At 42.1% G+C, this 26,900-nt stretch overlaps 1 protein-coding gene across 1 annotated transcript in view; it reads right to left on the bottom strand.

Annotated features, from left to right (window-relative positions):
* The window catches only part of SMARCA2 (SWI/SNF related, matrix associated, actin dependent regulator of chromatin, subfamily a, member 2), a 165,365-nt gene extending 140,587 nt beyond the window's left edge, over positions 1-24,778 (bottom strand). Inside the window, exons 1-3 of the mRNA XM_012652873.1 lie at positions 24,653-24,778; positions 11,144-11,404; positions 7,347-7,476 (exon numbers count right to left, since the gene is read on the bottom strand). Of these exons, the coding sequence (XP_012508327.1) occupies positions 7,347-7,476; positions 11,144-11,368 (355 nt within the window). The 5' untranslated portion in view covers positions 11,369-11,404; positions 24,653-24,778. The remainder of the gene's footprint in view (positions 1-7,346; positions 7,477-11,143; positions 11,405-24,652) is intronic.
* Between the last annotated feature and the right edge of the window lie 2,122 nt (positions 24,779-26,900).

The raw sequence follows: 26,900 nt of genomic DNA, 5'->3' as shown, positions 1-26,900 counted from the left end.
ATTGGGGGCACTACAGAGAGATTTTTTTTTTCTTTTAAGTAGATGAAAGGTAAACTATATTTAGATAAGAATGATGTGTTTTAGAACACTGAATTCAATTAAAGAATAACACCATTTAATTTAATTTAGGTCAGCTAAACATTTATTGAGTGCCTATTGTGTCTTCCTAAACACTAAAGGACAGAAGATTTAAAAGAGGAAGCTGACATGGACACTATCTATAAGGAGTTTATATTCTAGGTGGGAAAAACAGACACCGTATATGAGAGAAGATCTATCATGAAAAATAATAGCAAGCTTTACTAATAAGGGAAGAAAAACAAGTATTTAGGAAGAATAGCCTTAACAGTAACCTGGGTATTTTTGAGGTTAGGTACTTCTGGTATGCAGTAAGCAGGCTCTCCAGCTACACAAAATGGTGTACCCTTAATCTGTTTTCCTCAAGGTTCATATGTAAATTCTTTGATTTTTGTTTTTTAACTAATCTGTTTAAGGTGTTTGGTTCTCATTTATTCATGGAAGGACTTTAGAGAAGTTTTTAAGTAAAAATAAAGATTAAACTCAGAAGAATAATATTAGTATTGGTTTTGAAACATGTTGTTGTTTTATGAGAGGAGACCAAAAGTATACACTTCTTTTGTTTTTCTTCATCTGAAAGTTAGTGTTCTTACTGTATATCTAAAATTATTTTCTATGTACCCAGTATGTCTGGATTTGGAATGAACAGGAATCAGGCATTTGGAATGAATAACTCCTTATCAAGTAACATTTTTAATGGAACAGGTAAGCTTATTCTGGAGATAGTACCCTATAAAAAATAAGGTAGATTTCTGACATAAAAAGCAATTCAGCATACTGGTCTTTAACTATTATATAATTTTTTTATGTTAAATGGAAGAATTAAATTTAGCGAGAAATCAACAGGAAATACAGTTTAATTCAGTGAACAGTTGAGATATTTAATTTTTTTTTTTTTTTTTTTTACTTGGCATGGTAACATCATAGTTGATTTGTGTTATAATGTCAGGATTATTTCTTTAACACCTAGAGAGAGCGTAAACATTAACTTATCTTGTATTTAGGCCTTGGGATCTTTTTTGCTTCAAAGCTTTTCCTATCCTCAGCCTTGTCACTGTGAGAACTATAGTTTAGACTAGGTTGGGTGGTATGACATTCTGGCTGTAGAGACCAAGATTGAAGAGAACCTTTAAAATTACATGGAGTATTTACCATTTTTTCTTAATAGTTTTAATAATACTGATTTTGGCATTTAACCTTAATGTGTTTTTGATCCATATACATGTATAAAATTTAAAATTTTCTAGTAGCCATATTCAAAAGGTAAAAAAAGTGAAGTTTATTTAAGTAATATATTTTATTTAGACCAACATATCTAAAATATTATCATCTCAAAACATAAAAATTATTGATGAGATAGTCTACATTCTTTTTTACATAGTAAGTCTTTGAAATTCAGTAAGTATTTTACACTTAAAGCACATCTCAATTTGGACTAACCACACTTGAAGCGATCAATGGCCACAAGTGTCCTAGAAGGCAAACTGGCAGTGACTGTTGTATACCTACAGGACAGGCTCCGGGGAATAGTACTATCTGTTAAAAGTAGCTCCAATTGACAGAACAAAACCTGAAGGTGTCTAATATGTCTCGATGGGGAATGAAGAACGTCTTGTGGGAAGAGCAAATATTTGGTTTATTATTATGCACGTTATGAATAACTTGCAATTATTGAGGGCCTACATGCTGTAGGCATTTTGCAAGGAGGTGAGTTACACTCAACTATCTCTTAGTTCTCCCTAGAAGCAGAGCCTGATCCAAGGATTGAGTGCAGACAATTTATTGGTGAGGTGCAGGGACACTGGTAGAAGTACACAAAGGTGACAGAAAGAACAGAAGGCAGCCAATAAAAGGTGTATTATCGAGCCTGCTGCTGTAGTGGGTGTCTGAAGATTAATCCAGGGAAGATGCTCTGGGATATAAGGTAAGTAACTTGCCTCCAAATTATCCTAGAAAAGGGGGTGAAGATGCTGGGATATGTATACTCTTAACAATCATCAGTCACTGGTTATTTCACTGGCTATGACTAATGCTCCGGGACCATTATTCTCCAGGGACCTTTCCAGGCACAGGTAAGAGGGTGTCAGTAGATGGAAGTAACCCAAGACAGTGGTTCCGGCCAGGAGAAATCAGGCTGGTGGGGTTGTAGCCATCATAAGGGGCACCAAGAGGATGTGAACAGAACATACATTATTTCCCCAGTCCTCACAACAACCCTGGGAGATATACACTGTTACCTCATTTTTTAAAACGAGGAAACTGAGGCTCGGAGAGTAAGCGAGTTATTCAAAGTCACACAATTAACTCTTGGTAGCTCCAAGATTTAAACCAAGGTCTGTCTGATTCTAACATGTATGTCCTTTCCGTGATCTAACAAAAATTTGGTTATATGATAACAAGTTAAGGACTTAAAAGTTTTAAAAATCTTCTAGATCCACTTACAATATAACATAAAAATCAGAGTGAACTGTTTGGTTTATGACAGATCTAAATGGGAAATTTAAAAACACTTTTCGGGGGAAGGAAAATGAAAATGCATAAAAACTTCCGGGAACTTATTTCAGGAGATGACCTGCATAGCCTGGCCAAAGAATTCCTAGAAAAACACATGACTGGGTGTTGTTGGAGGGAGATTCAAGATGAAGGGGAGAACACAGTAAGCCTACAACAATCCGAAATGTTGCCTTGAGTTCAAACAAAGTGCCAATTAATCAAGTCAAAGATTCCTAAAACACAGTGTTACATACGTAGATGAAAAGTCTTTGCCCTTTAATAAATGTAGTCATGGCACAGTCATCATAAAGGTTATCACAGAGGTGTTTATTAGATATCTGCTGTATGTGTGAAGCTATGTCACGTTTGAACTGTAAGAGCTCTGTACATCTACACAGAATCACAGAGGCCCCAGAATACATAACCATCACCGACTAGGAATTCACCATCACCATTCATGAGACCAGAAAAAATCAAAGACACAGTGACTTTAATCTCCAGTTGCCACTTACAGAGAGAAGCAAATTTACCACGATCCCCTAAAACAAGAATGGGTTTTGTTCTATCCATCGGTGAGAAGTAGAATTCCATTCAGGGAAATCCTGCCCTGAAGGGAAATGGAAGAACCGATAAATATCACTTCTCAAATCCCTCCTCCACGAGAGAGCACAAAAAGCATGCCACGATGAGGCTGCTAGTTGGTTATGTAAGTTAGCCAAAAAAAATTCCCCTGAAATCAGCCTGCAAGACTGGCAGAAATGTAAATCCCAAAATGCTGTCATGTCTAACAATAAACATTTAGTGAATAGCAATAACATACACTTAACTTCATCATTAACACTCTTCCTTCTTCATGAGGCCTACATTCACCTTTTCACTGTGACGCCAGCACAAAATGGTAGTTAGTTCATTGTGACACCTGGTTCTGGACAGTCTTGAAGCTACCAGAGGGGGAAAAACTTTCCATCAAACCTATTTACATTTTCATACTACGAGGGATCCCGCTAGGGGTTAAAAGGGTTCACATGTCTCCTGCTTACTGGTCTCTCTTATTTCCTAAGGTTGTCAATCATAAGCTCACTCATGACAAATTATAGGAAGCCTAAAACAATGGACCAAAATATTAGGCCACTCAGTCTAAACTCAACTTTCTAAGACTGTTCATCAAATCACTCTTTTAAACTACGAATGAGGCATCCGTATGAGGGTGAGGAGCAAGGCAACATTATGAAGGCGAGATGCTTACATTAAGGACACGAGGTTGAGCTCTGAAAAAGAGAAACTGGTCACTGGAAAAATCAATACGAACAAATTTTACCTTAAATTTGATAAGAAAGAAACTCAGAGTAGAATCAAAGTCATGTTTGAGCATTAATCAATACAAGAAAATCTCACCTCAAATTTGGCAAGATGAAACTGGAGGTGGGAAGAATTGTATCCCAGAATTTACAGGGGATGTTAATAGAATCATTCTGTCATGGTATGATATTAAAAAAACGTGACCGTATCTCAGCTAACGAGAGAGATTTTTCTTCTACCTACATGAGTAGCATTCCATAAAACTTGAAGAAAAACAGAATCTAAATGATACGACAACATCACATATTTTGGTAATTATCTTTAGTTGAGAAAACACAGTGAAGAAATTGCCTCAGAGTGAATATACATTTGTCTGTAGGATGACAGTGTTGATGCAGATTCTACTCTTTTTGAAATCTTCTTTGATTTGCTCATTCAAAAGCAGTCGAAAAGTGGCAGTTTTCCTTCCCTGGTCTTCAAGAGCCATTATCTCCCCAGTTTCACCTTGCCTCAAAGAGAAGCAATAACCTCTCTCCTATTAATAATCTTGAACTTTTAAGTGCCAATTTTATATGAATTTTCTCTTCACATACACACGCACACACCTGCACACAATACTTAAATATTATATACCTGTCTTTGAAAGCTTTTTCTATCCAATGGACTAAAAATAAACAATGTTATCACTGGGACCATAAGGTACACAATTCAGCACTTATTGAAGGAAATGATTTTGCTTCTCAACCAATACCCTAAAATAACCTAACAGGTTGCTAGGTAGTTAAAGTTGGCAGCCTTCTGATCAATACCACACCTCTCTGTACCTGTGTATTTAGAAATGGCTTCCTACAATGAGTTTTTAAAAGATATATGCTATTACCAAGTCTAAATTCTTTTTAGACCATTATATAGAATTGGACTACATTATACCAATACTGCTTTATTCAAAAATATATCTTTAAATAACTCATTCCCCAACCTACGATGCACTTTACTATTTTAGAGACTAATATTAAATGTTAATTCTGATCCCCTTTTATACAGACCTTTGCATTTCAAAGTGATTATAACTTACTGAAATTGCATTTAGAAATTCAGATCTACTTAAAATTGTTGACATTTTAATGCATAGATTTATTTCCATACCTAATAGAACAAAATTTACTAAGTATCAGGCTGGGCACGGTGGCTCATGCCTGTAATCCTAGCACTCTGGGAGGCCGAGGCGGGAGGATTGCTTGAGCTCAGGAGTTCGAGACCAACCTGGAGCAAGAGTGAGACCTCGTCTCTACTACAAATAGAAATAAATTAGCCAAACAACTAAAAATAGAAAAAATTAGCCAGGCACGATGGCACGTGCCTGTAGTCCCAGCTACTCAGGAGGCTGAGGCAGGAGGATCACTTGAGCCCAGGAGTGAGAGGTTGCTGTGAGCTAGGCTGATGCCACGGCACTCCGGCCCGGGCAACAGTGTGAGACTCTGTCTCAAAAAAAAAAAAAGAAAAAATTAAAAAAAAAAAATTTACTAAGTATCTATCCAGTCATGTGCTTGATATCATGCCAAGTGCTGTAGATTCCAACATAAATATGACATCATTCTTAAGTCAAAGAGGGGAGCCAAGTGATCAGAGAAATTTTAAGAGAAATAAAGGTAAAAATGCTCTCAATTATGATCTGTGAATTTAAAGTGTTTTTTTGTTTTTGGGTTTTCCTAGGGCCCCACCATTAGAGGTATTGCAATACCAGGAGCAGAAAGAGCAAGCACCTGGCTTCAAGAATCACTGAATACAACTCATCTACCCCAGCCGGGTATTAAAAATAAGATCAACATTAACTCTGTGAACACACCTGGCCCCTCAGAATTTAAATGATCAACCTGGAAGTGTTGTCTTAATTCATTCGTAACAGTGAATGGGTCGAATTTTTTCTTCCTGTACTGCAAAAAGTCCCAATGCTTCAGACTACTTTTCTGACATGGTCAAGATTCTGTGAGTCATCTGCAACAATTACATGTCTGCCTGCCACCAAAATTCAGATCAGAGTCTGGGATATTCAAAAGCCTATTCAAATGTTAGTGGAGAGACATTCCTTTGCCTCCATGACTGTCCTATTTATGTTTCAACAAGAAAACAACTGTGAAGACATTTCTCTAAATCCTCCCAGCCAAAAGTCTTCCCTCAGGTGGACAGATATCTGATCATGGATGGAGGACAAACTCACACACATTTAATTACACAGGATTATATATAGCAGCATGTAAACCATAAGCCTTGAATTAGAATGTCTACATATTAATGTTTTTTGATGCTAGATTAACTCATGCCCTTTGCATTTTGAAATGACCACACAATGATTCTGAAATCAGGTCACAGGGTATTAAAAGGCTTTAACGTATCTTAACATGCCTTCAACAGCGAGGGAAGGAAAGAGGATGTATAAGGCACAAAGGAGAAAAGAAATATACCATATATTAATTTGGTCATCATTGCAGGTTGAATTATGTCTGCCCCACGCCCCCCACACCCAAAATATGTTGAAGTCCTAACCCCCAGTACCTCTGAATGTGACCCTATTTAGAAATAGGGTCTTTGCAGATGTAATCCAGTTAAGATGAGGTCATACTGGATTAGGAAAGGCCCTAATCCAATGAACGGTATCCTTATAAAAAGAAGAAAATCTGAACACAGACAAACATCAGAAAAATGTCACATGAAGACTGAAGTAGAGATTGCAGTGATGCATCCGCAAGCCCAGGAGTGCCAAGGATTACTGGCAACCACAGAAGCTAGGAAGAAGCAAGGTAGGATTCTTCCTTAAAGCCTTCAGGTACAGCATGGCCCTGCTGACACCTTAATTTTAGACTTGGCCTCCAGAATTGTGAGAAAATAAATTTCTGTTGTTTTAAGCCACCCTGTTTGTGGTAATTGTTGTGGCAGTCCTAGAAGACTACTATAGCCACCCACCAGCAATGACAGGTAATTTCACTGTCAGAAAAAGCGACCCTGTATGAGAATGCAATTTAAGGGACACAGGTGGCTTATCTCACCTTCACACCTACAGCGTTGTCGGGAGGCAGACCTAGATTCTCTTTCTGGCCCTATCACTGCCTGGATGTGTCAACTTATGGAAACAAAGTAAATTTTATGAGCTTTAGCTTCCCCATCTATAAAATTGGGTAACATCATTTACCTTACAAGATCACGATAAAGATTCTGGATAAAGTACATATAGCACTTTGCATAGTGCTGGGACACATGGTGGCTAGTAAAATTTCTAAAACCTTGGAAATGAACTTGCCCATATAAATCATAAAGTTGAGTTGGTGAGGATAGGGGTAGATTTTTATAAAGAAAAGAAACCTGCAGGATTCAACCTTCCTTATACACATTTCTTTCAAAGTAATCACTAAAATATCCAATAAGAAAGACTGAAAGACTATGGTTATGGAACCAAAATCAGGTATGCAGCAGACACAAACCCTGGCTATGTTGATCCATCGGACTCTGGGGAGGACCCATGCCTGGGTGAGGTGGTCGCATACCGGCGCCCTTCATGGATCCACAGTGGATATCTTCTACAATCCCCTTGTCATGCATACCATCGATGGGCTGAAACATTTAAAGGACATCAGAGTTAGACACCTCTTTAAGGTACAATATTTCTACCTGGAGTCTTAAGACCCCTCCCTAAAGTCTTCAAAGGTGTGGCACAATCATTTACCACCCATTTTACGGTCATACATTTTTACATTTCACAGGTAGGGGCAAAAAAAAAAAAAAAAAAAAAAGACTAAATTAATAGGATTGGCAAAACCATCTGTAGGTCAAAAGTTAAGGCTCTAAACGCTTGAATTTTTTTTTTTGATAATGTCAAAATCTCCCAATAAAAAAGAAGTTCACAAGGTAGACAAATAAAAGCTGTTCTCCCATACCCTTGTGAGTAGTATTGAAACCTGTTATAGGATGAAGTTAGCCTGACGTCTGAAGGAAGGCTATTTGAAATGTCTGCGATGATCTATTATTCTTGGGTCATTTTTTTTTTTCCGTTGGAGGGAAAGGAACTATGGAAAGTTTAAAAGTTGAAACCAAAAGGTTCCATGGCAGTTGGGAAGAGAGGAACAGACAAGGCAGAGCAGTGAATGGGGCTGAATACTGAAAGGGAAGGAGTGTGAAACAGATAAAGGTATACTACAGAGGGAGGAAGAATGGAAAAGGTTAAAGGCATGGTTTGGAAATAAATCACGAACACAGGGGCCGAGCCTAGGACTTGAGGCCTAGTACATGACAGATATGCAATAAATGGCTATTGAACTGACGTTAATCCAATCCAGAATTGGGCAATGAAGCATGTGTTTGAAAAAAGGAAAAGTCTATTCCTCCCAAAACTGTAATTGCAATTTTCAAAACAGCCTGAAAGAAATATTTCCAGGAGTTTATAGAAACCAAATGACTTCAAGCAAGAAAGTATGAGTGTTTGCAGTTTTGGAGAAAAGAAAGTTAATTTCTGCAGAGTCAAAAGCATGCGCTTGAAAAGAGGAAAAATTTACCATAAAGAGGATGTTTAGAAGAAAAATGGGAAGAATCTGGTATAAAGAGTGTCACTGAGTCTGTTAAATAGTAATAATAGAGAAGAAATCAGAGCAACACAGCAGATGTATTTAGGCCACTTGTTTATTTATTTCCCAGTAATGTTGAAAAGCAAAAAGCTGAAGCTCAGAGGAAGAAGGAGGAACAGGACAAGGAATAAAGCTGCCTATAAAAAGAAGGCAAGAAAGTGAAGGCAGCTGGTCAGCAGGTGTGAGCTCTAAGTGTTCACTCATGTCCTCACGCAGGGAACTATCTGAGGGGCTGGGGCTAAAGAAAAGCAGGATGGCAAAAAATAAAACTTGCAGCTTGACAGCAAAACAAAACAAAACAGAGAGCAGCCACGGGGGTAGACAACATGAGAAGGTGTGATAAAGATGCTAGGTAATGAAACAGAAGCTACCAGAGGAGATTATAATCAATAAAAAAGTCCAGTAAAAAAAAACGTAACATTGATCCAACACTCACTCACACACTGAATTTTTAAATGCTTAAATAATAATAAAGGTTAAATAGTTCCTTCAAATTTTATCTTTCATTTTGAAGATGAACTATCTTTAAACTGTTCCGAAATTATGTAACCCACTTGGGCAAAGTTTTACAAGTGACAGATCAGATCTAGAATACAGCTCTCAAATTAATTTAATCTCAATACAGGACGATTTAATGATTTCCATATGCCACTACATTTAATATGTCCCCGAAAAAATATGACATAGACAATAAGCAGCTTTACTTCTCTAGGTATCTGACAAGCTAAAAAATGAATTAAAAAAAGGGGGAGAGAGCTTGGTAAAATTATAGGGGTATCCATCGTTAAATGAAAAAAGAAAGTTTCAGGGTAATTAACAGAGACAATATGATCCTATTACTGTAAAAAAAAAAAGCAAAAACAAAATCACAACTGTATATACATACTGTGCTTATACAATATTTTTACTGAACATGAAGAAAAGTAAGGTGCAAAAAGCATATACAACAAACTGTTACCTGGGGTGAAGCTAGAATTTACCATTTTATTTATCTCAATATTGTTTTACTTTTCAAAGTAAACATCTATTACTTTCTAGATTTGAAAATCATCAAATAACAAAATTATTAACAAATGGATTTTCCCTTTCGGCTCCGATAATCTTACCTTAAAACTGACTTAAATTCCTACTCAATTAGAGAAAAGACTTACTCTTTTCTGTGGTAATCTTTTTGTTTTAAGCTAGTCTCTTCCACTGTTTCTCTACTGTGATGGTTCATTTTACCTGTCAACTTGACTGGGCCACTGGTGCCCAGGTATTTGGTTAAACATTATTTCTGGGTGTGTCTGTGAGGGTGTTCCTGGATGAGACTAGCATTTGAATTGTTAGAATGAATAAAGAGGACTGGACTGCCCTGTATAATGCAAGTGGGTATCATTCAATTCATGGAGAGCCTGGATACAAAGGCAAAGGAAAGGAGAAGTCGCTCTTTCTCTGCTCCCTGCTTAAGGTGGGACGTTGGTCTTTTCCTGCCCTTAGCCTGGGACTTACACCATTGCCTCTTCTGCTTATGCTTTCAGACTTGGACTGCAACTCTCAGGTCTCTTCGATCTCTCCAGCTTGCTGACTGCAGATGGTAGAACTTCTCAACCTCCATAATTGTGTGAGCCAACTCCTTATAATAAATCTCTTTATCTATCTATCTATCTATCTACAAAGATAGATAGATCTATATCTATATACATATCTATATCTATGTCTACATATGAAGATAGATAGATAGATCTCCTGCTGGTTCTGTTTCTCTGGAGAACCTAACTAACACACCTAGTTAATATCAAGAAGCATCCCCACCACCCTATTCATCTGTGATGTCATCCAAAGGAGTGTGAAACCTCTACTTGTTTCATTAGGCAGATCCTTCAGGTAGAGTGCAGCGTCCTCACAGGTTTCCCTTGGCTGCTGCTAACTTTCAAAGCAAATTGTCACAGAGGACCTTGTTTACTTTCTCAAAAGGCTGCTCTCTCTTTTTGCATCTCCTGTGAAGGCATAATGCCAAAGGGTGCAGATACGATCATCCCCAAAGCAACAATCTGAGTCTCATAAATAGAGGATAGTTATAACCTTGGTCCAGAAACAAACAACTAGACCTGAGCCCTGCAAAAATCAAAATCTTCTTCCAAAACCAGAATAAAACTACTTCACAGAGAGAAGTATATTTTAAGGATTGCCTAGGAACTATTTAATTTCAATAGAGCCTTAAAAAAAAAAAAAAAGTTTAGGAAAGGAATTTTATTTTTTTACTCTTTGGGATTTAATTTTTTAATAAGTGTCAACATTTTTAGGAAAGAATTATTTTCAATGTATTCATTAGTAGATGATGTAAGTTATTCAACACAGAAAAAAAACAAACAAGACTTATACGCTAGCATACACATTCACCAAACCAAAACACCTTCAACCCACAAATCCCAGCATCTGTCAGAACTGCACAGTGAATCTTAGTATTTTAAAAAGCCAACATCTGACCTTCATGACTGGTACAACATTTGTAGCGATAGAAGTACCTCAGAATGTGCTTTTTTAATAACATACAAGATAAGACAAAGATCTCGCTTGATTCTCTTGTTGACAATAATAGAAAAAAAGGCTGGGGTTATCAGGAATATTAGCCATCCATGAATCAGAAGTCGAGATTGAACGGGAGAATGAACTCCTACCTTATGCATTTGATGCATGCCTTCCTGTGGGAAGTCTGCAGACCCCATTGTCGGCATAGGATGCGAGACGCTTGGAGGTCCAGGACTGGGCCCCATCATACTGTGGACGGAACCTGGGGATGGTCCTGGCCCTGGACTAGGTCCAAGAATTGGTCCAGGGGAAGGTCCGGGCCCTGGCGAAGGCCCTGGGTGGGGCATCGCACCAGGGTCTGTGGGCGTGGACATCTACTTCTCCTGTCTCTGCCAGTCAGTCGAGTAATGCTAAGTTAGAAAACAGGAAAAAAAAGAAAGGCATGTTTTAAACATGATGTTAAGATCAGAATAAAACAGTTGTTAGCATTTGATGGTGCCATTTCTGTAACAAACATCAAACAGAACTGCCCTGTCTAGTCCAGATGTTTGAGTGAGTGTGATATATATCCGTCTGCCCTGGTCTTTATGAAGACCACTTGTTTAAAAAAACACACACTCTAAATGATTCCCCAGAAAGATATAAATCATCTAAGATACAAAAAGGCTCACTGGAGAAACTCAAATTTAACACATAAGCAGAATTCTAAACAAGTTTGAAATTTATTACTGAAGTCAACAGATGCTCTCTATTACTTACTGGTTTGGACACCTTACAAGTCATTAACCCCCCAAAGCCATTAAAACATAAAACCTTTAAAAAAAAAAAAGTATCCAATCAAGACTCATTTTCTTAAGTGAATGGGCATTCGAAACTTCACAGAGAACTTGAGATAGTTAAAAGGGGAAAAAATACAATCTCATAAATTGAGAATGAAAGAAAAGTTCCAATCATGGAAAAAGCAGAGGCTACGGGAATCAAGACAAACATGGGTTCAAAAACCCATATATGCAATTACCAGCTAAGCTGTTTAACGTTTCTTCTTCTGAGATTTAAATGCAGTGGTATGTGTGAAAAACACAGCTGTGTGCCTGGCACAAGCAGCCACTCTTGTTTAGCAGTATTTCCCCCACCATCTCCACAGAACCAGAGTGATGAGAAGGGACAGTTTAAGATGTGGTCCTCCTGCCAGCTCACTGGTTGAAGCAGAAGACCCCTGGGGCCGTTGGGTCAGGGATTTGTCCCAGGCCTCGCTTTGGTCAAGGATCCCTGAGAGAAGTCGTCCATGACTACTGGATCAGAGCCCACTGCAGACTGGGCGTGGAAATTCTGGTTCTCCGATTTCAGCAGAGCAATATTCCACCACCCATGCCCCAAGGCTTCCTGGCATCCCCGTTGGGGAACTGCCTCATAGAGTGGGTACAACTGCACCTTGGAGAGGAGCCAAACGAGTAAATAAGCTGTTTTCCAGATTCTGATAAAGATCAATGATCCCAGCGAGATAGCTGAATGCCACTAGTAATGGTAATTATTCTGTATTGTGATGTTACCTTGGAGGCACACACCTGTACACACAAAAACTTTTCTGCCGTCAACCTCGCAAAATACAGAATGAGATACCCTAAGTGATTTGCTTACCCATTGCTTAGTGGCAGAGATGGAACTAAACTATAGTGGCGTAGTCACCCACAGCAAGGCTCTTTCCATAGTGAAACAAGGGGTTGGAGGGTAAGTACAAAAAAACCCACATCCATTCCATTCCTAGCTACCTACTGTCTCCTCTCACTGAATTTCCAGAGTGTGAGGGCCAGGAAGGCAGGGTCTTGCCGTTCCTCCCCCTGTATCCCCAGCACCTCCAACCGGCCTGTAGTTAAGTGCTCAGAAAATGTCTGATGAATAAACTGCAGACAAAATTTCGTGAGCAAAGTATTAACAGAGTCAATTGATTTTATAAATAAACACTAGAGAGTAGTCAGTGTTTGAGGCATGTTCGCCTAAAGAAATCTTTCCAGTGTAGACAAGAATTTAGGCCATTCTGATAAATAAATTAGGGCTAAAACAGGGAGCAATGAAAGCGATTGTAAGCAGGGAATCTAAGATAGAGCTAAGAGAACTCAGTACAGTGGTTTCTAAAACAACGGGGGAGCTCCTGCTGAATTACAGCCTTGAATTCACTAAAGAGCTAAATGTTATTATTTTATTCTTTGTGATTAACAGAGCAGGCAGAAGTAACTCCTCTTTTTTTTTTTTTTTTTTTGCCTTTCCACCCCCTCACACACAGGTTCAGTCAGCATTTTAAATTTAGGAAGCTGACGTCAATTCAGGGATACTACAAGTTATAATGTTCTTTCATGTATAGCAGCAACTAATATACCCCTTTATTTTGTAGTGAATAAAAGGAAATTGCTCACTTCCTGTTATGGTTTACCTTGAAATCAGCTTCAGTAGGTATTATGGTAATACACCACAAGTTGGAACAACAAGACAAATACTGCAGTTAGCCTGATTTTCCTACCTTTCAAGTTTTATATTTTAATACAAATATTAGCCCATAATATTACTTTCTGCATGTGTTATCACTGTCATCTGGGAATCTTGGAGGATGTTATCACTAGTTGTACACAGTCCCATAAAAATGCTCCTCATTTTTTATTAAAGGAAACCATTAAAAACTTCTTGGAGTGAAAAACATATTAGAAGAGAAATGGAAAATTACAGGCATAAAACTGGAATGTTAATATAGGAACATATTATACAAGAAACTATTTAATAAGAAGAGAACCCTCAGACGCATGGATGTCAATGACTGTGCACGGCTCAGAGTGACAATATAGTTTAACAAATGAGGAAACTTGCCCTGTGCCACACATCTTGTGAATGTCAGAGATCTAGACTCTCATAGAACTTGAATGTGATATCTGCTGATGCCCACAACTGGGAATCCAGAGACCTGGGCTCTGGTCTCAGGGTCACCACCAACTCTGGGGCTCTGAGAAAAGTGCTTTTCCTCTGGGGTCTTGGCTTCTTCTAGGCTCGGGATGAGAGTGTCTGGAAGATGTCCATCCATGACTTGATGCCTACTATTCCTGGAGCATCTCGAAGACTTCGTCCGAACCTGTGTGTTGAAGCGTTCACTAGCACACCACCATGGCACAATCACAGCTGTCCCAGAACCCGCCCCTGGCTACCATCACCCAAGTGTACCCAAGAGGGGGTCCTCTCAAAGATCAGTCCCAGCCTCTTATTCTTCCTCTTCACTTCTGGTAGCAACTTTATTTTACAGTTCAAGTACATAATCAGACTTTCCCACAGTACACAGAAACTTGGGGGTACAAACTACAAAGAGGTCTGAGTGACAAGCAGAGGCGTATGTTGTTATTACTAAGCGAGTGTGGCTAAGGCTTAAAGTCCAGTATTGGCAGCCCAGCTTCTCCCTCAGCAGTCCTGCTGGTATCCTCAGGAATCTTTGCCCCTTTCGTCTCCAAAGCACTAAGGAGCCAGTAGGGATGAGTAGTGATGGTGGGGGGGAGGAATAGTAGGGGTGGGGCAGAGAAGAGGGCTCAAATAAACTCAATAAGGCAGTGGTAGGTCTGTTCACACGACAACATTCAAAATCTATTTTTATTTTGTGTTGAGGTGGGGAAGGGAGTTTTACATTGTCACAGAAAAGAACAACCTGTTCCACAATTATGTGGCTAATAAATGAAGACAATGAGGGACGGGGGAGGGCTCAGCAGCCTCCAACCCCCAACACACACACACACTGCCGGTTCCCCTCCTCCCCCAGAATGCTCCTTCTACCTCAGACTAGGACTCCCTGAGGGCCAAGCCACCTATGTTCTTTGGCAAGAGTTTGTCAGCAGTACACCCTGTCTTTTTTTCATCCTTGCTTTCCCACCTTCACAACTTGGGAGAGTGTGTTTTTAAAAACAAAAGGTCCCAGAGGAGCTTTCTAGAACTCCCAACACCACCATCATCCTGCCTCAGCCCCAACCTCCTCCCTCTCCTGAGCTCAAAGACTCAGCACACCCATCTGCATATTAAAAGGAGTTCAACTTCATGGAATTTTAAGGGTCACCACTCCAACCATGACAACCATGACAAAACTTAGGCCTTACTGTCTAACTGCAATCAATGGAAATACCAAAGACCCCCACATAAAAATAATATTTAAGCACGCCCACAGGTGCTTCACGATATTTCTGGTGACTTGAATTGGGGATACATTTTGTCACACCCCCACTGAAAAGAGGAGGGCTGTAAGACAGGAAGGGACAACACGGCTTGCCCAAAGTAACATCTGTGGCAGGAGAGAAACCCCCAAGAGACCTTTTTATCTCTTGACTCTCAGCCCCGTACTGAACTGATACTTATGCCGGTCAGGCAAGCTGTCCCCCAGGATGGACAGTCTTCCCTTGGGCCCGAGCAATGTCCAGGGGTGGGAAGGGGAGGACAAGGAAACAAAGACAGAAACAATGGGAAAGGTACTTTGCAAAGACTAGGATTTGGCTGTGACACTATATTAATTTATCAGCGGAGCAAGAAGTAAAAAGAAGACCTAGAGAGAATGAGATGAAGACAATGTCATCAACTAGAAAGGTCGATGATGTTTTATCAAACATCCAGAAGATGCGTTTTACTTATTTATCCCAACCCCTCTGAGTATCCACCGGGTACAAGGCATGCAGCACGGATGAAAAAATGATCAGAGGGCTTACCCCGGGACTCCAAAAGTCTGACAGGGAAACAAGATTTGTGCATAAATAACAACAAGAGAAAAAAATGAAAGACCCTGCAAGATAGGGAGGGGTGCAGTTAACATGTCCAGCACAGTCATAGGGCAGGAGTAATTACTTTCAGCTCCAAGGGTAGAGGACAGAAGAAGGGAATTAGGGAAAGTGTAAAGAAGGGGGCATTTCAGTTCATCCTTGAAGTTTAAAAAAAAAAAAAAAGTTTCCTAGAAGCTTTTGTTTTCTAGCCACAGAAAGAGATTGGGGAAACACACCCACCTTCCCAATGCCTCTTAAATTGCTCTTCACCAAACTTCACAAGGAAGCACAGGGAAATCTTGAATCTCTAACATATCTTTTTTTACTGCTTGCTTTACAGAAAGACTGTGAGGTCCAGGTTAAAGGTGGAATATCAGAAATAAAAGTTAGGCCCAGTTCATACCCCTAAGAATATCTCAAGTCTTTTTAAAGTTTTCTGGTTGTTACAGGAGAACTACGAGGCTCAGGAGATAGTTAAGATAAGAGTTCTTTTTATGTCTGTTTGCTGATTCAGAACATCTCCCCTGACCTGAAGGACTGCTTTTTGTTTTCCATGTAGCTTTTTCCATAAATGAATTGATAACTCACCCACGAGAAGTAGCAACATCTCTAGAACTGGGACACAAGCACTGCTATTCTTAATGGGGGAGGCAGGGCATGGGTAAAGACAAGAGCAATGCAGATAAGCAAAATAAATCTACCAGAAGTTCCTCTTTTAGAGGCCAAGGTTGTCTAGATAGGTGGTGAAACATTACCAAGGCCCTCACTGCTTCTTGGTCTGAGACGTGCAACTTTAAACAGTGTACAATATGATTTGTGCCATGGATAAAAATCGCATTGGGTTTAAAGTTAACATTGTAAGTTGCTTGATCAAGACCCTAGAAAGCATTGAAAACATTTCCTTAGCATTTTCGTGGTTGTTTGCATCAGTGTGCCATTCGTTTCAAAGTCAAATGTGGTTTTTAAAAGTTGTTGGATTAAAACTTTGCTCTGTTCTTTGGGCTTCCATGAACTCCCCAGCTTTCAATCAGGGAAACAAATTAGGACGCGTGTGAGCTGTTTCCCTTGCTTTAAATAAACTGCCTTGGGAACCATCCCTGCCCAGAGTCAGACCTGGCAAAGGCTCTGAGGCAGCTCTGTGCATAACAGAAGATAACAACAAAGGTGGCGGCAGCTAATTATTCCCCCATGAACCCCAGGCACTGCCTCAACAGGATCCTGGCTCTTAACACTGTCACCCCTGTGGATACCATGAGCTCCTCTCTCAGAAGAGTCTACCTGTGATGAAATTCCATGGCCTCCTCAGTGAAGAGGGACCATGTTCCCATGAAGGAAAAGGGAATGCTCGAGAAAACCCGCAAGTGCTAGAAGCCCTTTATAAAGCAAAGCATCCCTCTAATCCAGGACTCCTGTTGACTGATAGTTATAAAGGTAATCATGGGTAACTATCACTTTTAAAAATTCAGTTGAACCCAAACTGCTAGGCAGTTGGTTGAAACAAAAGCCAACAAACAAACCAACGAAAGCTAGTTTCAGATCATGACGCCCTGAAAGGCAATATCTCATTTTTATTTACACCCATGGCTGTCCTGCCTAGGCTAGGCCCTTCGCAAAGCCACTGCATTTTGGATGCTGATAAGAATCAATGATAGCCACTTCCTTTTGTCTGCCAAGATAATTCTACTTATACATTAAACACATAAAAGAGTCTGAAATACATACTTTAAAAATTTCTGGTTGAAATGGCACACTTTTACTGAGTAGTATAACTCTACCATCACATGCTGGAAGAACCAAGGTTATATGATAGACAACCTTTAATACGTCCAACTGGCCCTGACTTTCACAATAGCAAAAAAATTCAACAGCGAATGCTTCAAGTTCATTGCAATTAAAATGGATAATAGCCATTTATGATGTTAATATGCCTGTTTCTTTTAATTAACACAATAGTTTACTTAATCTCTTTGAGTTTCAAGTTCCTCTCCTACTAAATAGGCACAACGGTAACTGGCTACAACCTCAGTTTTGGTAAGAATCAAATAAAACATTAGGTATGAAGATACCTTGAGAGCTAGCATACACAAATGTGCATTATTGAGGGGATCCTTTTAACGGCTTCAATTCCCACCCTGGAGTTGAATCCACAATTGACTAGATTAATCTAAAATATTGCTTTGTTCATGAATTCCCTTGCTCAAAACTTCTGAGAGAAAAGCCTCTTATACACATTGTATAAAATATTCATACTTTAGCCTGAAAGTCGAATCTTTCTACAATCTCTGACTTTATCTTCTGAAAATTCTCTCCAACTGGCACCTCTTGCTCCAGGCAACCAGGTCCAAACAGGTACATTGGTTTTACCACTGCTTCTTCAGGCTGGCCCTTGTGATGGCAGGGCTTCCTTATGACCTGAGATGATCAGCAGGGACCACCTTTACCCCTGCCCCCCTCCTACCACAACCCTATCCTATCTCAAAGACTTTATCTGCCCCATCGACTGAAGAAAGCTCACCTTGATCTCTTCTGTATCACAGGGCCTGTGCAGTTTACCATTTGCTATTCGTATTAAATATGCTATTGTGAATATGCTGTTAAATGTTCAGGTACATTCTTTAAAAATACATAAACTCTCAATTACAGCTAATCTAATTTTTACAGAATTTTGGACTTTGCTTAATGGCATTTTGGTACAGCACAACAGCAAACCACAAAATAGTTGTGAATATTTGCAAAGCTATTAACATGCCCAGTTCAACAAAGCACAGGGGGAAGATGGGAGACGGCTTTCCTCACGGACATTCAATTCCCACATGTGATAACTCACCTCCCAGTGGGATAGTAAAAAGTGAAATATACCACATCAAGTAGGTAAAGAAATATACAGTCATCCTGAACAAGAAAAACACAATCTAAGTGCAGACTGATATAGAATTTCCCTTTGATAACCTGTGAACCAACATATGACAATCCTTTTTTTTAGAGATTTTCTTTCCCATTTTTACATAATTTTAACTCCCAAATTCTAAACTCAGTTTTTTTAAAAAGGAGTTATAATCATATTAAATGGTTTTTGAACTTTGGATTTTATTTCAATTTCTATGGATTCCATCCATCAATTTATAAAAGGGCCAGTCCATATTTAAGTTAGGCCAGTTTCCAAATAGTTTCTAAAACATTAGTGCTTGCACAGATGTAGATCATATATTGGTATGAATGATGCCAGTTCACCTACAAATAGAATAGAATATTGTGGTACTTTTGAATATTTTAAATCATACATGCATATAGCCTGATCATAATTGTCCAAATGTCCTGAAAGTCTTACATAGCTAATAAAATATCATAATTCATTCTAGGCTTCAATTACATGATAAAATATTATGAACCCAGAACTCCAGAAGGGCATTATTCATGTCAGTGTTTCAGTCAAAACTCTTCTATTCCATATCTAACACATCATTCCAAATGAGTGAATTAATGGTGTTTATATCAAACATTCAAAAGACCCAACTATTTAGCTCCCAAATTTCATCAGCTCTATTATATGTTTTGCTGAGGTATAATTATTCAAGCATCTTTTACTATACCTTTACAACTTTTATAACTTAAAAGCTCTAACAAACATACCCTGACCACTTTCAAGGAAAAGTACTCTATTAACATGACTAATAATAAAGTCACTGCAAACAGTAATAAAGCTGTAAAGTTTTTCAAATCCAGGTTGCAAGATCCCACTTAACTTGGTGATATATATCTTAGGCAAATAAATATGCTCTCTTCCATAATGACTCTGGCAGAACATAGTTTTAGACTCCTACACTCCCTGGTACCTATAAAGTTACAATTTTCTATATAGAAAAAACAAACACCTTACGTCTTTCTAAATACTCTACCAAATAATGTGTCATCAACTGTATTTTCCATTCGCAATTCCTTATGGAATGACCTGAGACTTTGTTTACCGGCTAGAGATTACAGTTCCATAATAAGAACTCTTCCAAAGAAGACAGAAAATTCAGCCTCCTCTATTGGCCAAAAACAATCTCCAAAACACAACATTTAAGGTAAAGGAACAATTTAGAAAATACTTCTTTTACAAAAAAGAAGAAATCAGATGTAGTTCCTAAACATGGCTTTTCATATTAGGGAAATTTTCTCACGTGTTCACCAGAAATTCTGCAGAAGAGAAATGAGACTCATGTAAGCAACTAATTGTCCATATTGTCCCTTAAAATCATCTCGACCAAAAACAGTGAATATCAAATCTTCTGGTGGTTAAAATAAGGTCCTACCAACACTCCCTCAACTTGCTAATGCTGGGAAATAGTTGTTAGCATTGTATTTGTGATAATTCAGTTGTCCTCAGCAGCATGTCAAGATGTCATAAATAGTGATTTATTATTTCTCTGGAGTATCAAAAAGCTGCTGACCTAGGAGAGTTTGACAAAGGCCTTGTTTACAAAGGAGGACTTCTAAAGCAGAAAAAAGAACCATGAAAACACTAGAGGACAGCATCATTTTTATTATTTATGAAAGTCTTCTTTTTTATGGTCTTGTTCCAATATATAACAAGGCTTTAAAATAAAATGTCAAAATATTACCATAATATAATGGGTATAACAATTACCTTCTAGAAAAGATTGCTTGTAGAATGACTTATCTTAATCAAAGAAAATAAGTTTTAAATAATTATCTGCATAAGTATTACTTTCAAGATATACCGTCTCAGGAATACTTTAAACAGAATTCAGGCATTAACAATATAATACAAGCAGAGGCACTTTTTTTTTTTTTTTGGTCAATTCTAAGCCTCAGGTGTTGGTCAAAGCACTTTTCAAGAAACTTGACAAGAAATGCTCAAAAACCACTTTACAAATGAACAAAAGAAAAGATCTAAGGCTGCTTTGAACATGCTCTTGTGGTGAATATTTTCTGTGAAACATCACAGTGCAGCTAGTCCGATGCTGAGCTGTAGCTGGTATCACTCATAAGAGAAAGGCTGCATTGAAGGAAGCCCTCCTTCACCTCGCCTCCTCAAGGGTTCTGATACCCCAAACTCCTGATTTATTTTAAATATTCTTGACTAATATGGCATCTCTCTTTAATGATCTACAGGGCTATTGTGTGTGGTTTTTATTCCTTTCAGTCTATTTCAATGAGTATCTTCTGGACCTAACAGGTGTCTCTAAATCCCCTTTTTCCAACAGCAGACATTTGAGTTGTAAGAGACACTTTAAAAAAAAGAAGAAGAAAGAAAATCCATGAGAATAAAAGGGCAATTAGATTCCTAAAAGAGAAAGTGTGTCCAATTTGCATAACAATGCACCAACTAGGATTCAGACCTGCCACACCTCTTAACACTTCTCCAGCGTGCTAGAAGTAGCCTGGAAGTCCAACAAGTCTGGTGTTGGCCAACAAGCTTCGGGTAGCGGCCCCCCAAATAACTGGTGGGATATATTACGGAAAACATTTGTACGTAAATATATGAACACACACACACACACACACACACACACACACACAACATCGGTTATGACGGCTTTTTTTTAGTAGCATCCTCAGTGATTTCTGAGTCTTAGGTAGTTGGACAGGAATTTTCTGTTACTCAGCACCCAAGCAACAATCTCACTATTCACACAAGCATTCTGTTCTTATAAGCGAGGCATACAACCAGGTGTAAACTGAAAAAGTCCTTTGAAATGGAAGTTTGAAATTTAACTCTGCTATCGGTAACGCATAAACCTTAAAAATAACCAGTCAATGCAGGAAACAAACGTGTATCCTTAATGTCTTCCTTGTACTCTAACATTACACATACAAAGGAATACATGCCTACATAATGACCAGAAAGGAGACAATGATGACACCTCTCCAAAAAATTATTAACCCGAGTCGCTTTGCTTTTTCCAAAGTACCAACCTCCATCAGGTTAGTGAGGAGGTAGAAAAGGCGATAACCTTGCAAAACTCTCCCAAAAGTTATATAAACAAAGGAGAGGAGAAGCCCAGTATGGGCTTTGCACCCATGTGCTACTAAAATTACATAACACCCGGTGCAGACATTGAATAAGGAATGGATTCTGCACAACACCCCCACTCCCTCGACTTCCAAGCCTTCCTCCCTCCCTTAAAAAAATCCAAACGCCTGGCAAGAGCGAGTGGACGACGTCGAATATTTATATTATTGCCGGAGTAAATCCTGCGAGAGTTGGAGGTACGTTTAGGCCCGAAGTTTGAATGTGCAACAGCCCCAAGGCGCTGCGACTCACACTCTCCGGACCCGGAGGAGAAAGAACTGACAAGCGACAGCAGCCAGCAAGGCCTTCTTCCTCCCCCTTACGGTGCCTCCCGCTGGAAAGTTTTCCACGCAATCGATCGGAGGACAAGGAGCCCATTTCCCCCGCCTGCCTGACTTTGCAGGAAAGGCGAGCTGGGAGACCGGAGGGGGCTGGCAGGGAAAGAGCTGGAAAGCCCCGCACACAGCGGGCGGCGGCGGCGGCGACGCAGGCTCCTTACCTGGGGGATGCGGAACAAAAAGGGGCGCGGGGCTCGTGGAGCGTGGGGTGGCTGCACGGCCGGCGGCCGGGAGCGGGTCTCCGCGCCGCAGCCCTAGGCCAGCGCCCGAGCCCGCGGCCCGACCCCCGCCGCCGCCGCTTCCTCCCTCGCGCGCGTCATGTCACGGCGATCAAACATGTCTGTGTGCGCTTCGCCGCTGTGACTTCCTGATTCTCCGCCGCTCGCGCGCGCACACACATACACTCACACTCACAGCCACACGCACGCACCGCCCCCAGCAGCCCTCGCCACCGAACCTCGCTTGGTCCTCCCCGGGCTCCTGGCGAGGGTGCGGGCAGGAGGGACTGACCGAGCCGCTGCTCCCGACGCACTGTCCCCGGCGCGCACAACACACTCACACTCACGCGCAGACACACTCACGCCGGCCGGGAGGGCGCGGAGACGCGAGCTGCGGGAGCTCGCCGCCCCCTCCCACCCCTCCACCCTACTTAGCCGCCCTGCCAAACTTTTTTTTCCTTCCTGATACACGTCCAACTTCCCTCCACCCCACCCCGCCCCCCCAAGCAGCCCAGCCAGCCCCGCGCTCACCACCATCCGCAGCAAACAGCAACCCGGATAAAAATAATAATGCAATCCAGGCGGCGGAGGCGGAGGCGAGCGAGCAGACACTGGCAGGAGGCGATTTCCCCGCGTGTACCGGAAACCGGCCCGAGTGCCCCGGCCAGGGCGCGGGTGTCCCCTGGAGCCCGCACTGCTGCGCCCCGCCCCGTGCGATGCAATTGCGCCCAAGCTGCGAGGCCTGGTGCGGGGCACCCGGGGCACTGTGCTCGGCGTGCGCCCTGTGGCCGGAGGGTGGCTAGGGGCTGGCTCGCCGGACCGGTTATTTGGGGAAGTGCATCGCGACACCTTTGTAGATGGCATGGCCGTGTTTTGCAACGCAAACGGGAGGAGGGAAGGCGGCCGGATGGAGGGGGAGAGCAAAGGATAGGGTAAACCAGGTTGGGATGGGAATAAAGCAAACTCGAAAGCAGGGAGCGAGAAGGAAGGGGTGCGTGTCATCGTTGGGAGGAGGCTCCTACTCGGTCTCCCCGCCTCCCGCCCTCGCTACCCTCCCCTATTCCCTCCCCACCGCAGCCCTTCCCCTTCCCAGGCGAACGCCACTGCCGCTGCCCGGGTGCGCGCGGGTCCTGTTTGTGACAGTCAGGCAGAGAGGATTATCCGGATCATGGCCTCCCGGGCCCGCAGCCGCCGTGGTTCTCCCGGGTCCCAGAGCGCCCCTAGCACCCGGACGATCTCAGGCGCCCCACGCCCGCGACGCCCGCGGCGCTAGCCTAGGGAAGACGCGAAGCAAAAGAAAACAAACCCAGGGAGGGGGAGGGCAGGGTAACGGAGCTCAGGGAGCACCTCCGACCTCCTTCTTTGGGGCCTCCTCCCTCTCCCCCAGCACTGCGGCCCGGGCCGGACACCACGAACTTCAACACCCGAGCCTGCGCCGCCGCCAGGTACCAGCGACAGGGACGTCCGCAGCGCCCCGGGCGCAGCCCCTGGCAGCCCCTTTGCCCAAAGGCCTGCCTACCGATCAGTGTCCCCATCCCCGCTGGAGGGAACGCGGAAAGTGAGGTGACACCTCCGATCCGGCACGCACCGTCCCCGCGGCAGTGGCTGCCGCCTACCCAGCGCATCAGCTTGGGCTTCTCCCGCCGCGATCCGCTCGCGTCCCCGCAGCCGGAGCTCTTTAAACAAGTCCCCGGGAAGCGGGTGGCAGCAGCGTTCGCTGGCGCCCTGCCGCCAGCCCGAGCTCCTCGCCCTCCTTTCCCGTTCCCCTTCCAACTCTTCTGGGGAGGATTGCTCGGGATGAACAGTAGCATTTCCATCCTCCTCCCCTGTCCCCCAGCCTTCCCCCTCCTTCTGCCACCCCCACCCCTCGCTTTTAAGGGGATGGGGGGATTGCAACCTGGAGGAATATGTGTGTTGCAACCTTGAGTTTGCAGCGCATCGCTGACTGCCTACCCAGGGTCAAGGCTATGGTTTGTTGGGATTTTTCCCCCTTTGCCCCCTTGAAGTAGTAATTATTACTGTTATTATTAGAACAGCAAGGTTCAGCTGAAACTTTCTCGTTTCTTCCACCGCCGCCTGGGAGCTGTCGTTAGAGCATTCCACCTGAGGCCCGCGGGGAGGAGGCGGGCTTTTTGTTGTGGCGGTTGGCCCGCCTGTTTGTTTTGGTCTCCGTGCATGCACAATAAATAATAATTAGGATAATAATGAATAATCCCGGGCGAAGGCGGCGCGGTGCCGGAGGGGTTTGTGCCGCGGCTACAGCCGGGAGGCCGATGGGAGGGGAGAGGAGAAAGGAGTTGTAAGTTATATTTACCTTGCTCGCGAGGAGTGTGCTGGCTGAATCTCTTCCCTCTCTGAGTCACCCAGAGTACAGAAACAGAGGGAGAGAGGACTAGATTATGAATATGACTTCATTGATGACAGCCATCCCCTCCTCTTCCTAAACTCGGGCTCCGCCCCGCGTCCCACCTTCGCCGCCTCCACCGGCGCCGGAAGACGCGCCGCAGTTGGCCGCGCGCGCCGCTCCTCCCTGCCCGCCCGGGCGCGGGTTGGCGGGACGCGCCTGTCACTCGCCCCGCTCAGCGACTCCGGGAGCGCGGGGGGAGGAGGGGGCGGTGTGCAAGAATGTGGATCGAGACGGCTCTACTGTATGCGTGGAACGGTGTGTGTCTGCAAGGCGCCGGCTCTCGGGCCGTGTTTGTGCCTGGAGCAGAGAAACTGCGCAGGACGCAGAAAGCCCCGAGCCCTGCTGGAGTTAGGCGCCCGTTATCCCTTCCCCGGCCGTCCTCCTCCCGCCGCTGCGGGACTCCTCGGGGGAGGCTGGGCAAGAGGAGGAGGCAACGCAAAAAGGGAGGGCAGCCGTAGTAATAGCGCGTAGTAGTTTGGGGATATGTGGAGAAGGTGCTGGAATTTAACTGTGCCTCCGCCTGCCAGTGAGAGCCTGCAGAGAGAAAGGGAGGGAACAGAGGGAGGGCTCCGAGTGGCACCAAAGCTGTTTGCTACACAGTGTTGACTATGGAAAAAACAGGCATTGTCGTGCCGGTTGAAACTTTTTCTCCCCCCTGCCAAAGGCTGTCATTATAAATCTGCCCCCTTTTTCCCAGTAAAAAGGAAGGCGGGCACAAAGAACGTTCCTGCCAAATTTGTCTCTTCTCTAAAGGACTGCAAGCTTCCAAATGCCAGTGAAGGAGAAACAGCTGAGAGGCTGAACGCCTTATAAATAAATAAGCCAGTCCTAACCCCTCTGTTTACTTCGTGGACCAGACAGCACTTTAACCTTCCCTCGCATGTCATCCTCACGTAAACCATATACCAAAATATGAGAGAACAGCCCCGTGGGGCCGGACGGGCGGCTAGAGGGTAGGTGAAGTATGGAATCTGCCTTTGATGTAAGAAGGGGAGTAAATCTCTTATTCTCTACAGACCGTAGTTTCTTCCCTCCCACCCCACATTTAAGACCAATTAAGGTTACAAACTGTAATCTGCTGGCACGTCACGGTTTTGAGACCTCTTGCTCCAATTTTCCTTGAAATACAGTACTTTGGCGGAACCAATAGGTCAGTGTTTGGTGAGACAATTTTATTGTTAGTTTTATGAAGTGTTTGAAAGAATGTTAGGAGATTTTAAATCAGGGGTCTATTATTGTAGACTCAGATTAATGTAGGTGCTTGACTCTTAAAATTAAAACTCTTCCTACGTGGTAGTGTTATGAAAAGTATGATTTATCCCTTATTTTGTCATGCAATGGTTTAAATTAATCATTCAAAGTGCCCTGTGACTACCTGGTTGAGGATTTTTCCTCCTAGAGTAAAATCCTATTTTAAGACTATTTTACTGTTGCAAAATTGATTTTATTTGAGCGACCGCAGCTGAAATGCTGTTATAGGATGCTTAAAACTGCAGGCTGGATACAGTGAAGACAAGAAGCAGTGGAAAGAACACCAAATACTGCATGTGGTCATTAAGTAGCAAGAATTGTTTACACGGCTGGTCCACTGCTGGCTGAAGCGGAGCCTGCAAAGGCACCATTTTCACAACGGCCAGGCGGTTAGTGAGGGTGGTTAGTGAGCACCCATCCACACTACAGTTTTCTAAGATCTTGTTATTTGCTTGTTGACTTAAGTTTCATCATTTTCCATCTATCCCAAAGTGAAGCTCAAGACAACAAAAGATAGCACATGGAAGAGAAAATACAATATAGTATGCTATGAAGAATCTGTTGGGAACTTGTTTTTCTATCTGAGGGTATGACAATATAACTTAAGTGGGAAATACATAGTGAGAAATCTTAAACAAAATTTGTAGTGTAGTAAAAGTATGACATGAATACTAACTTCTAACTGCCTAATGAGTTGCAACTAAAAATATAGCCAGATACCCTAGTTGTCTATAATAAAGGGCTTTAACCTAATGGCAATGCTTATTACACAGAGTAGTATTAGGTTTTAATTTTTTAGGGCCTAATTTGTTTCCCTGGCATGCCAACCGTGCATGCCAATTTTCAGAAATTGATGACTTCACCTTTATTTTCTTGTGAGTAAATACCCTTTACCCACTTAAGA

Source organism: Propithecus coquereli, unplaced genomic scaffold, assembly GCF_000956105.1.
Source record: "Propithecus coquereli isolate 6110/MARCELLA unplaced genomic scaffold, Pcoq_1.0 Scaffold403, whole genome shotgun sequence".
Classification (NCBI taxonomy): Eukaryota; Metazoa; Chordata; class Mammalia; order Primates; family Indriidae; genus Propithecus; species Propithecus coquereli.
The sequence above is the reverse complement of the archived record's forward strand: the minus strand, read 5'-3'. Positions and strand labels throughout refer to the sequence as shown.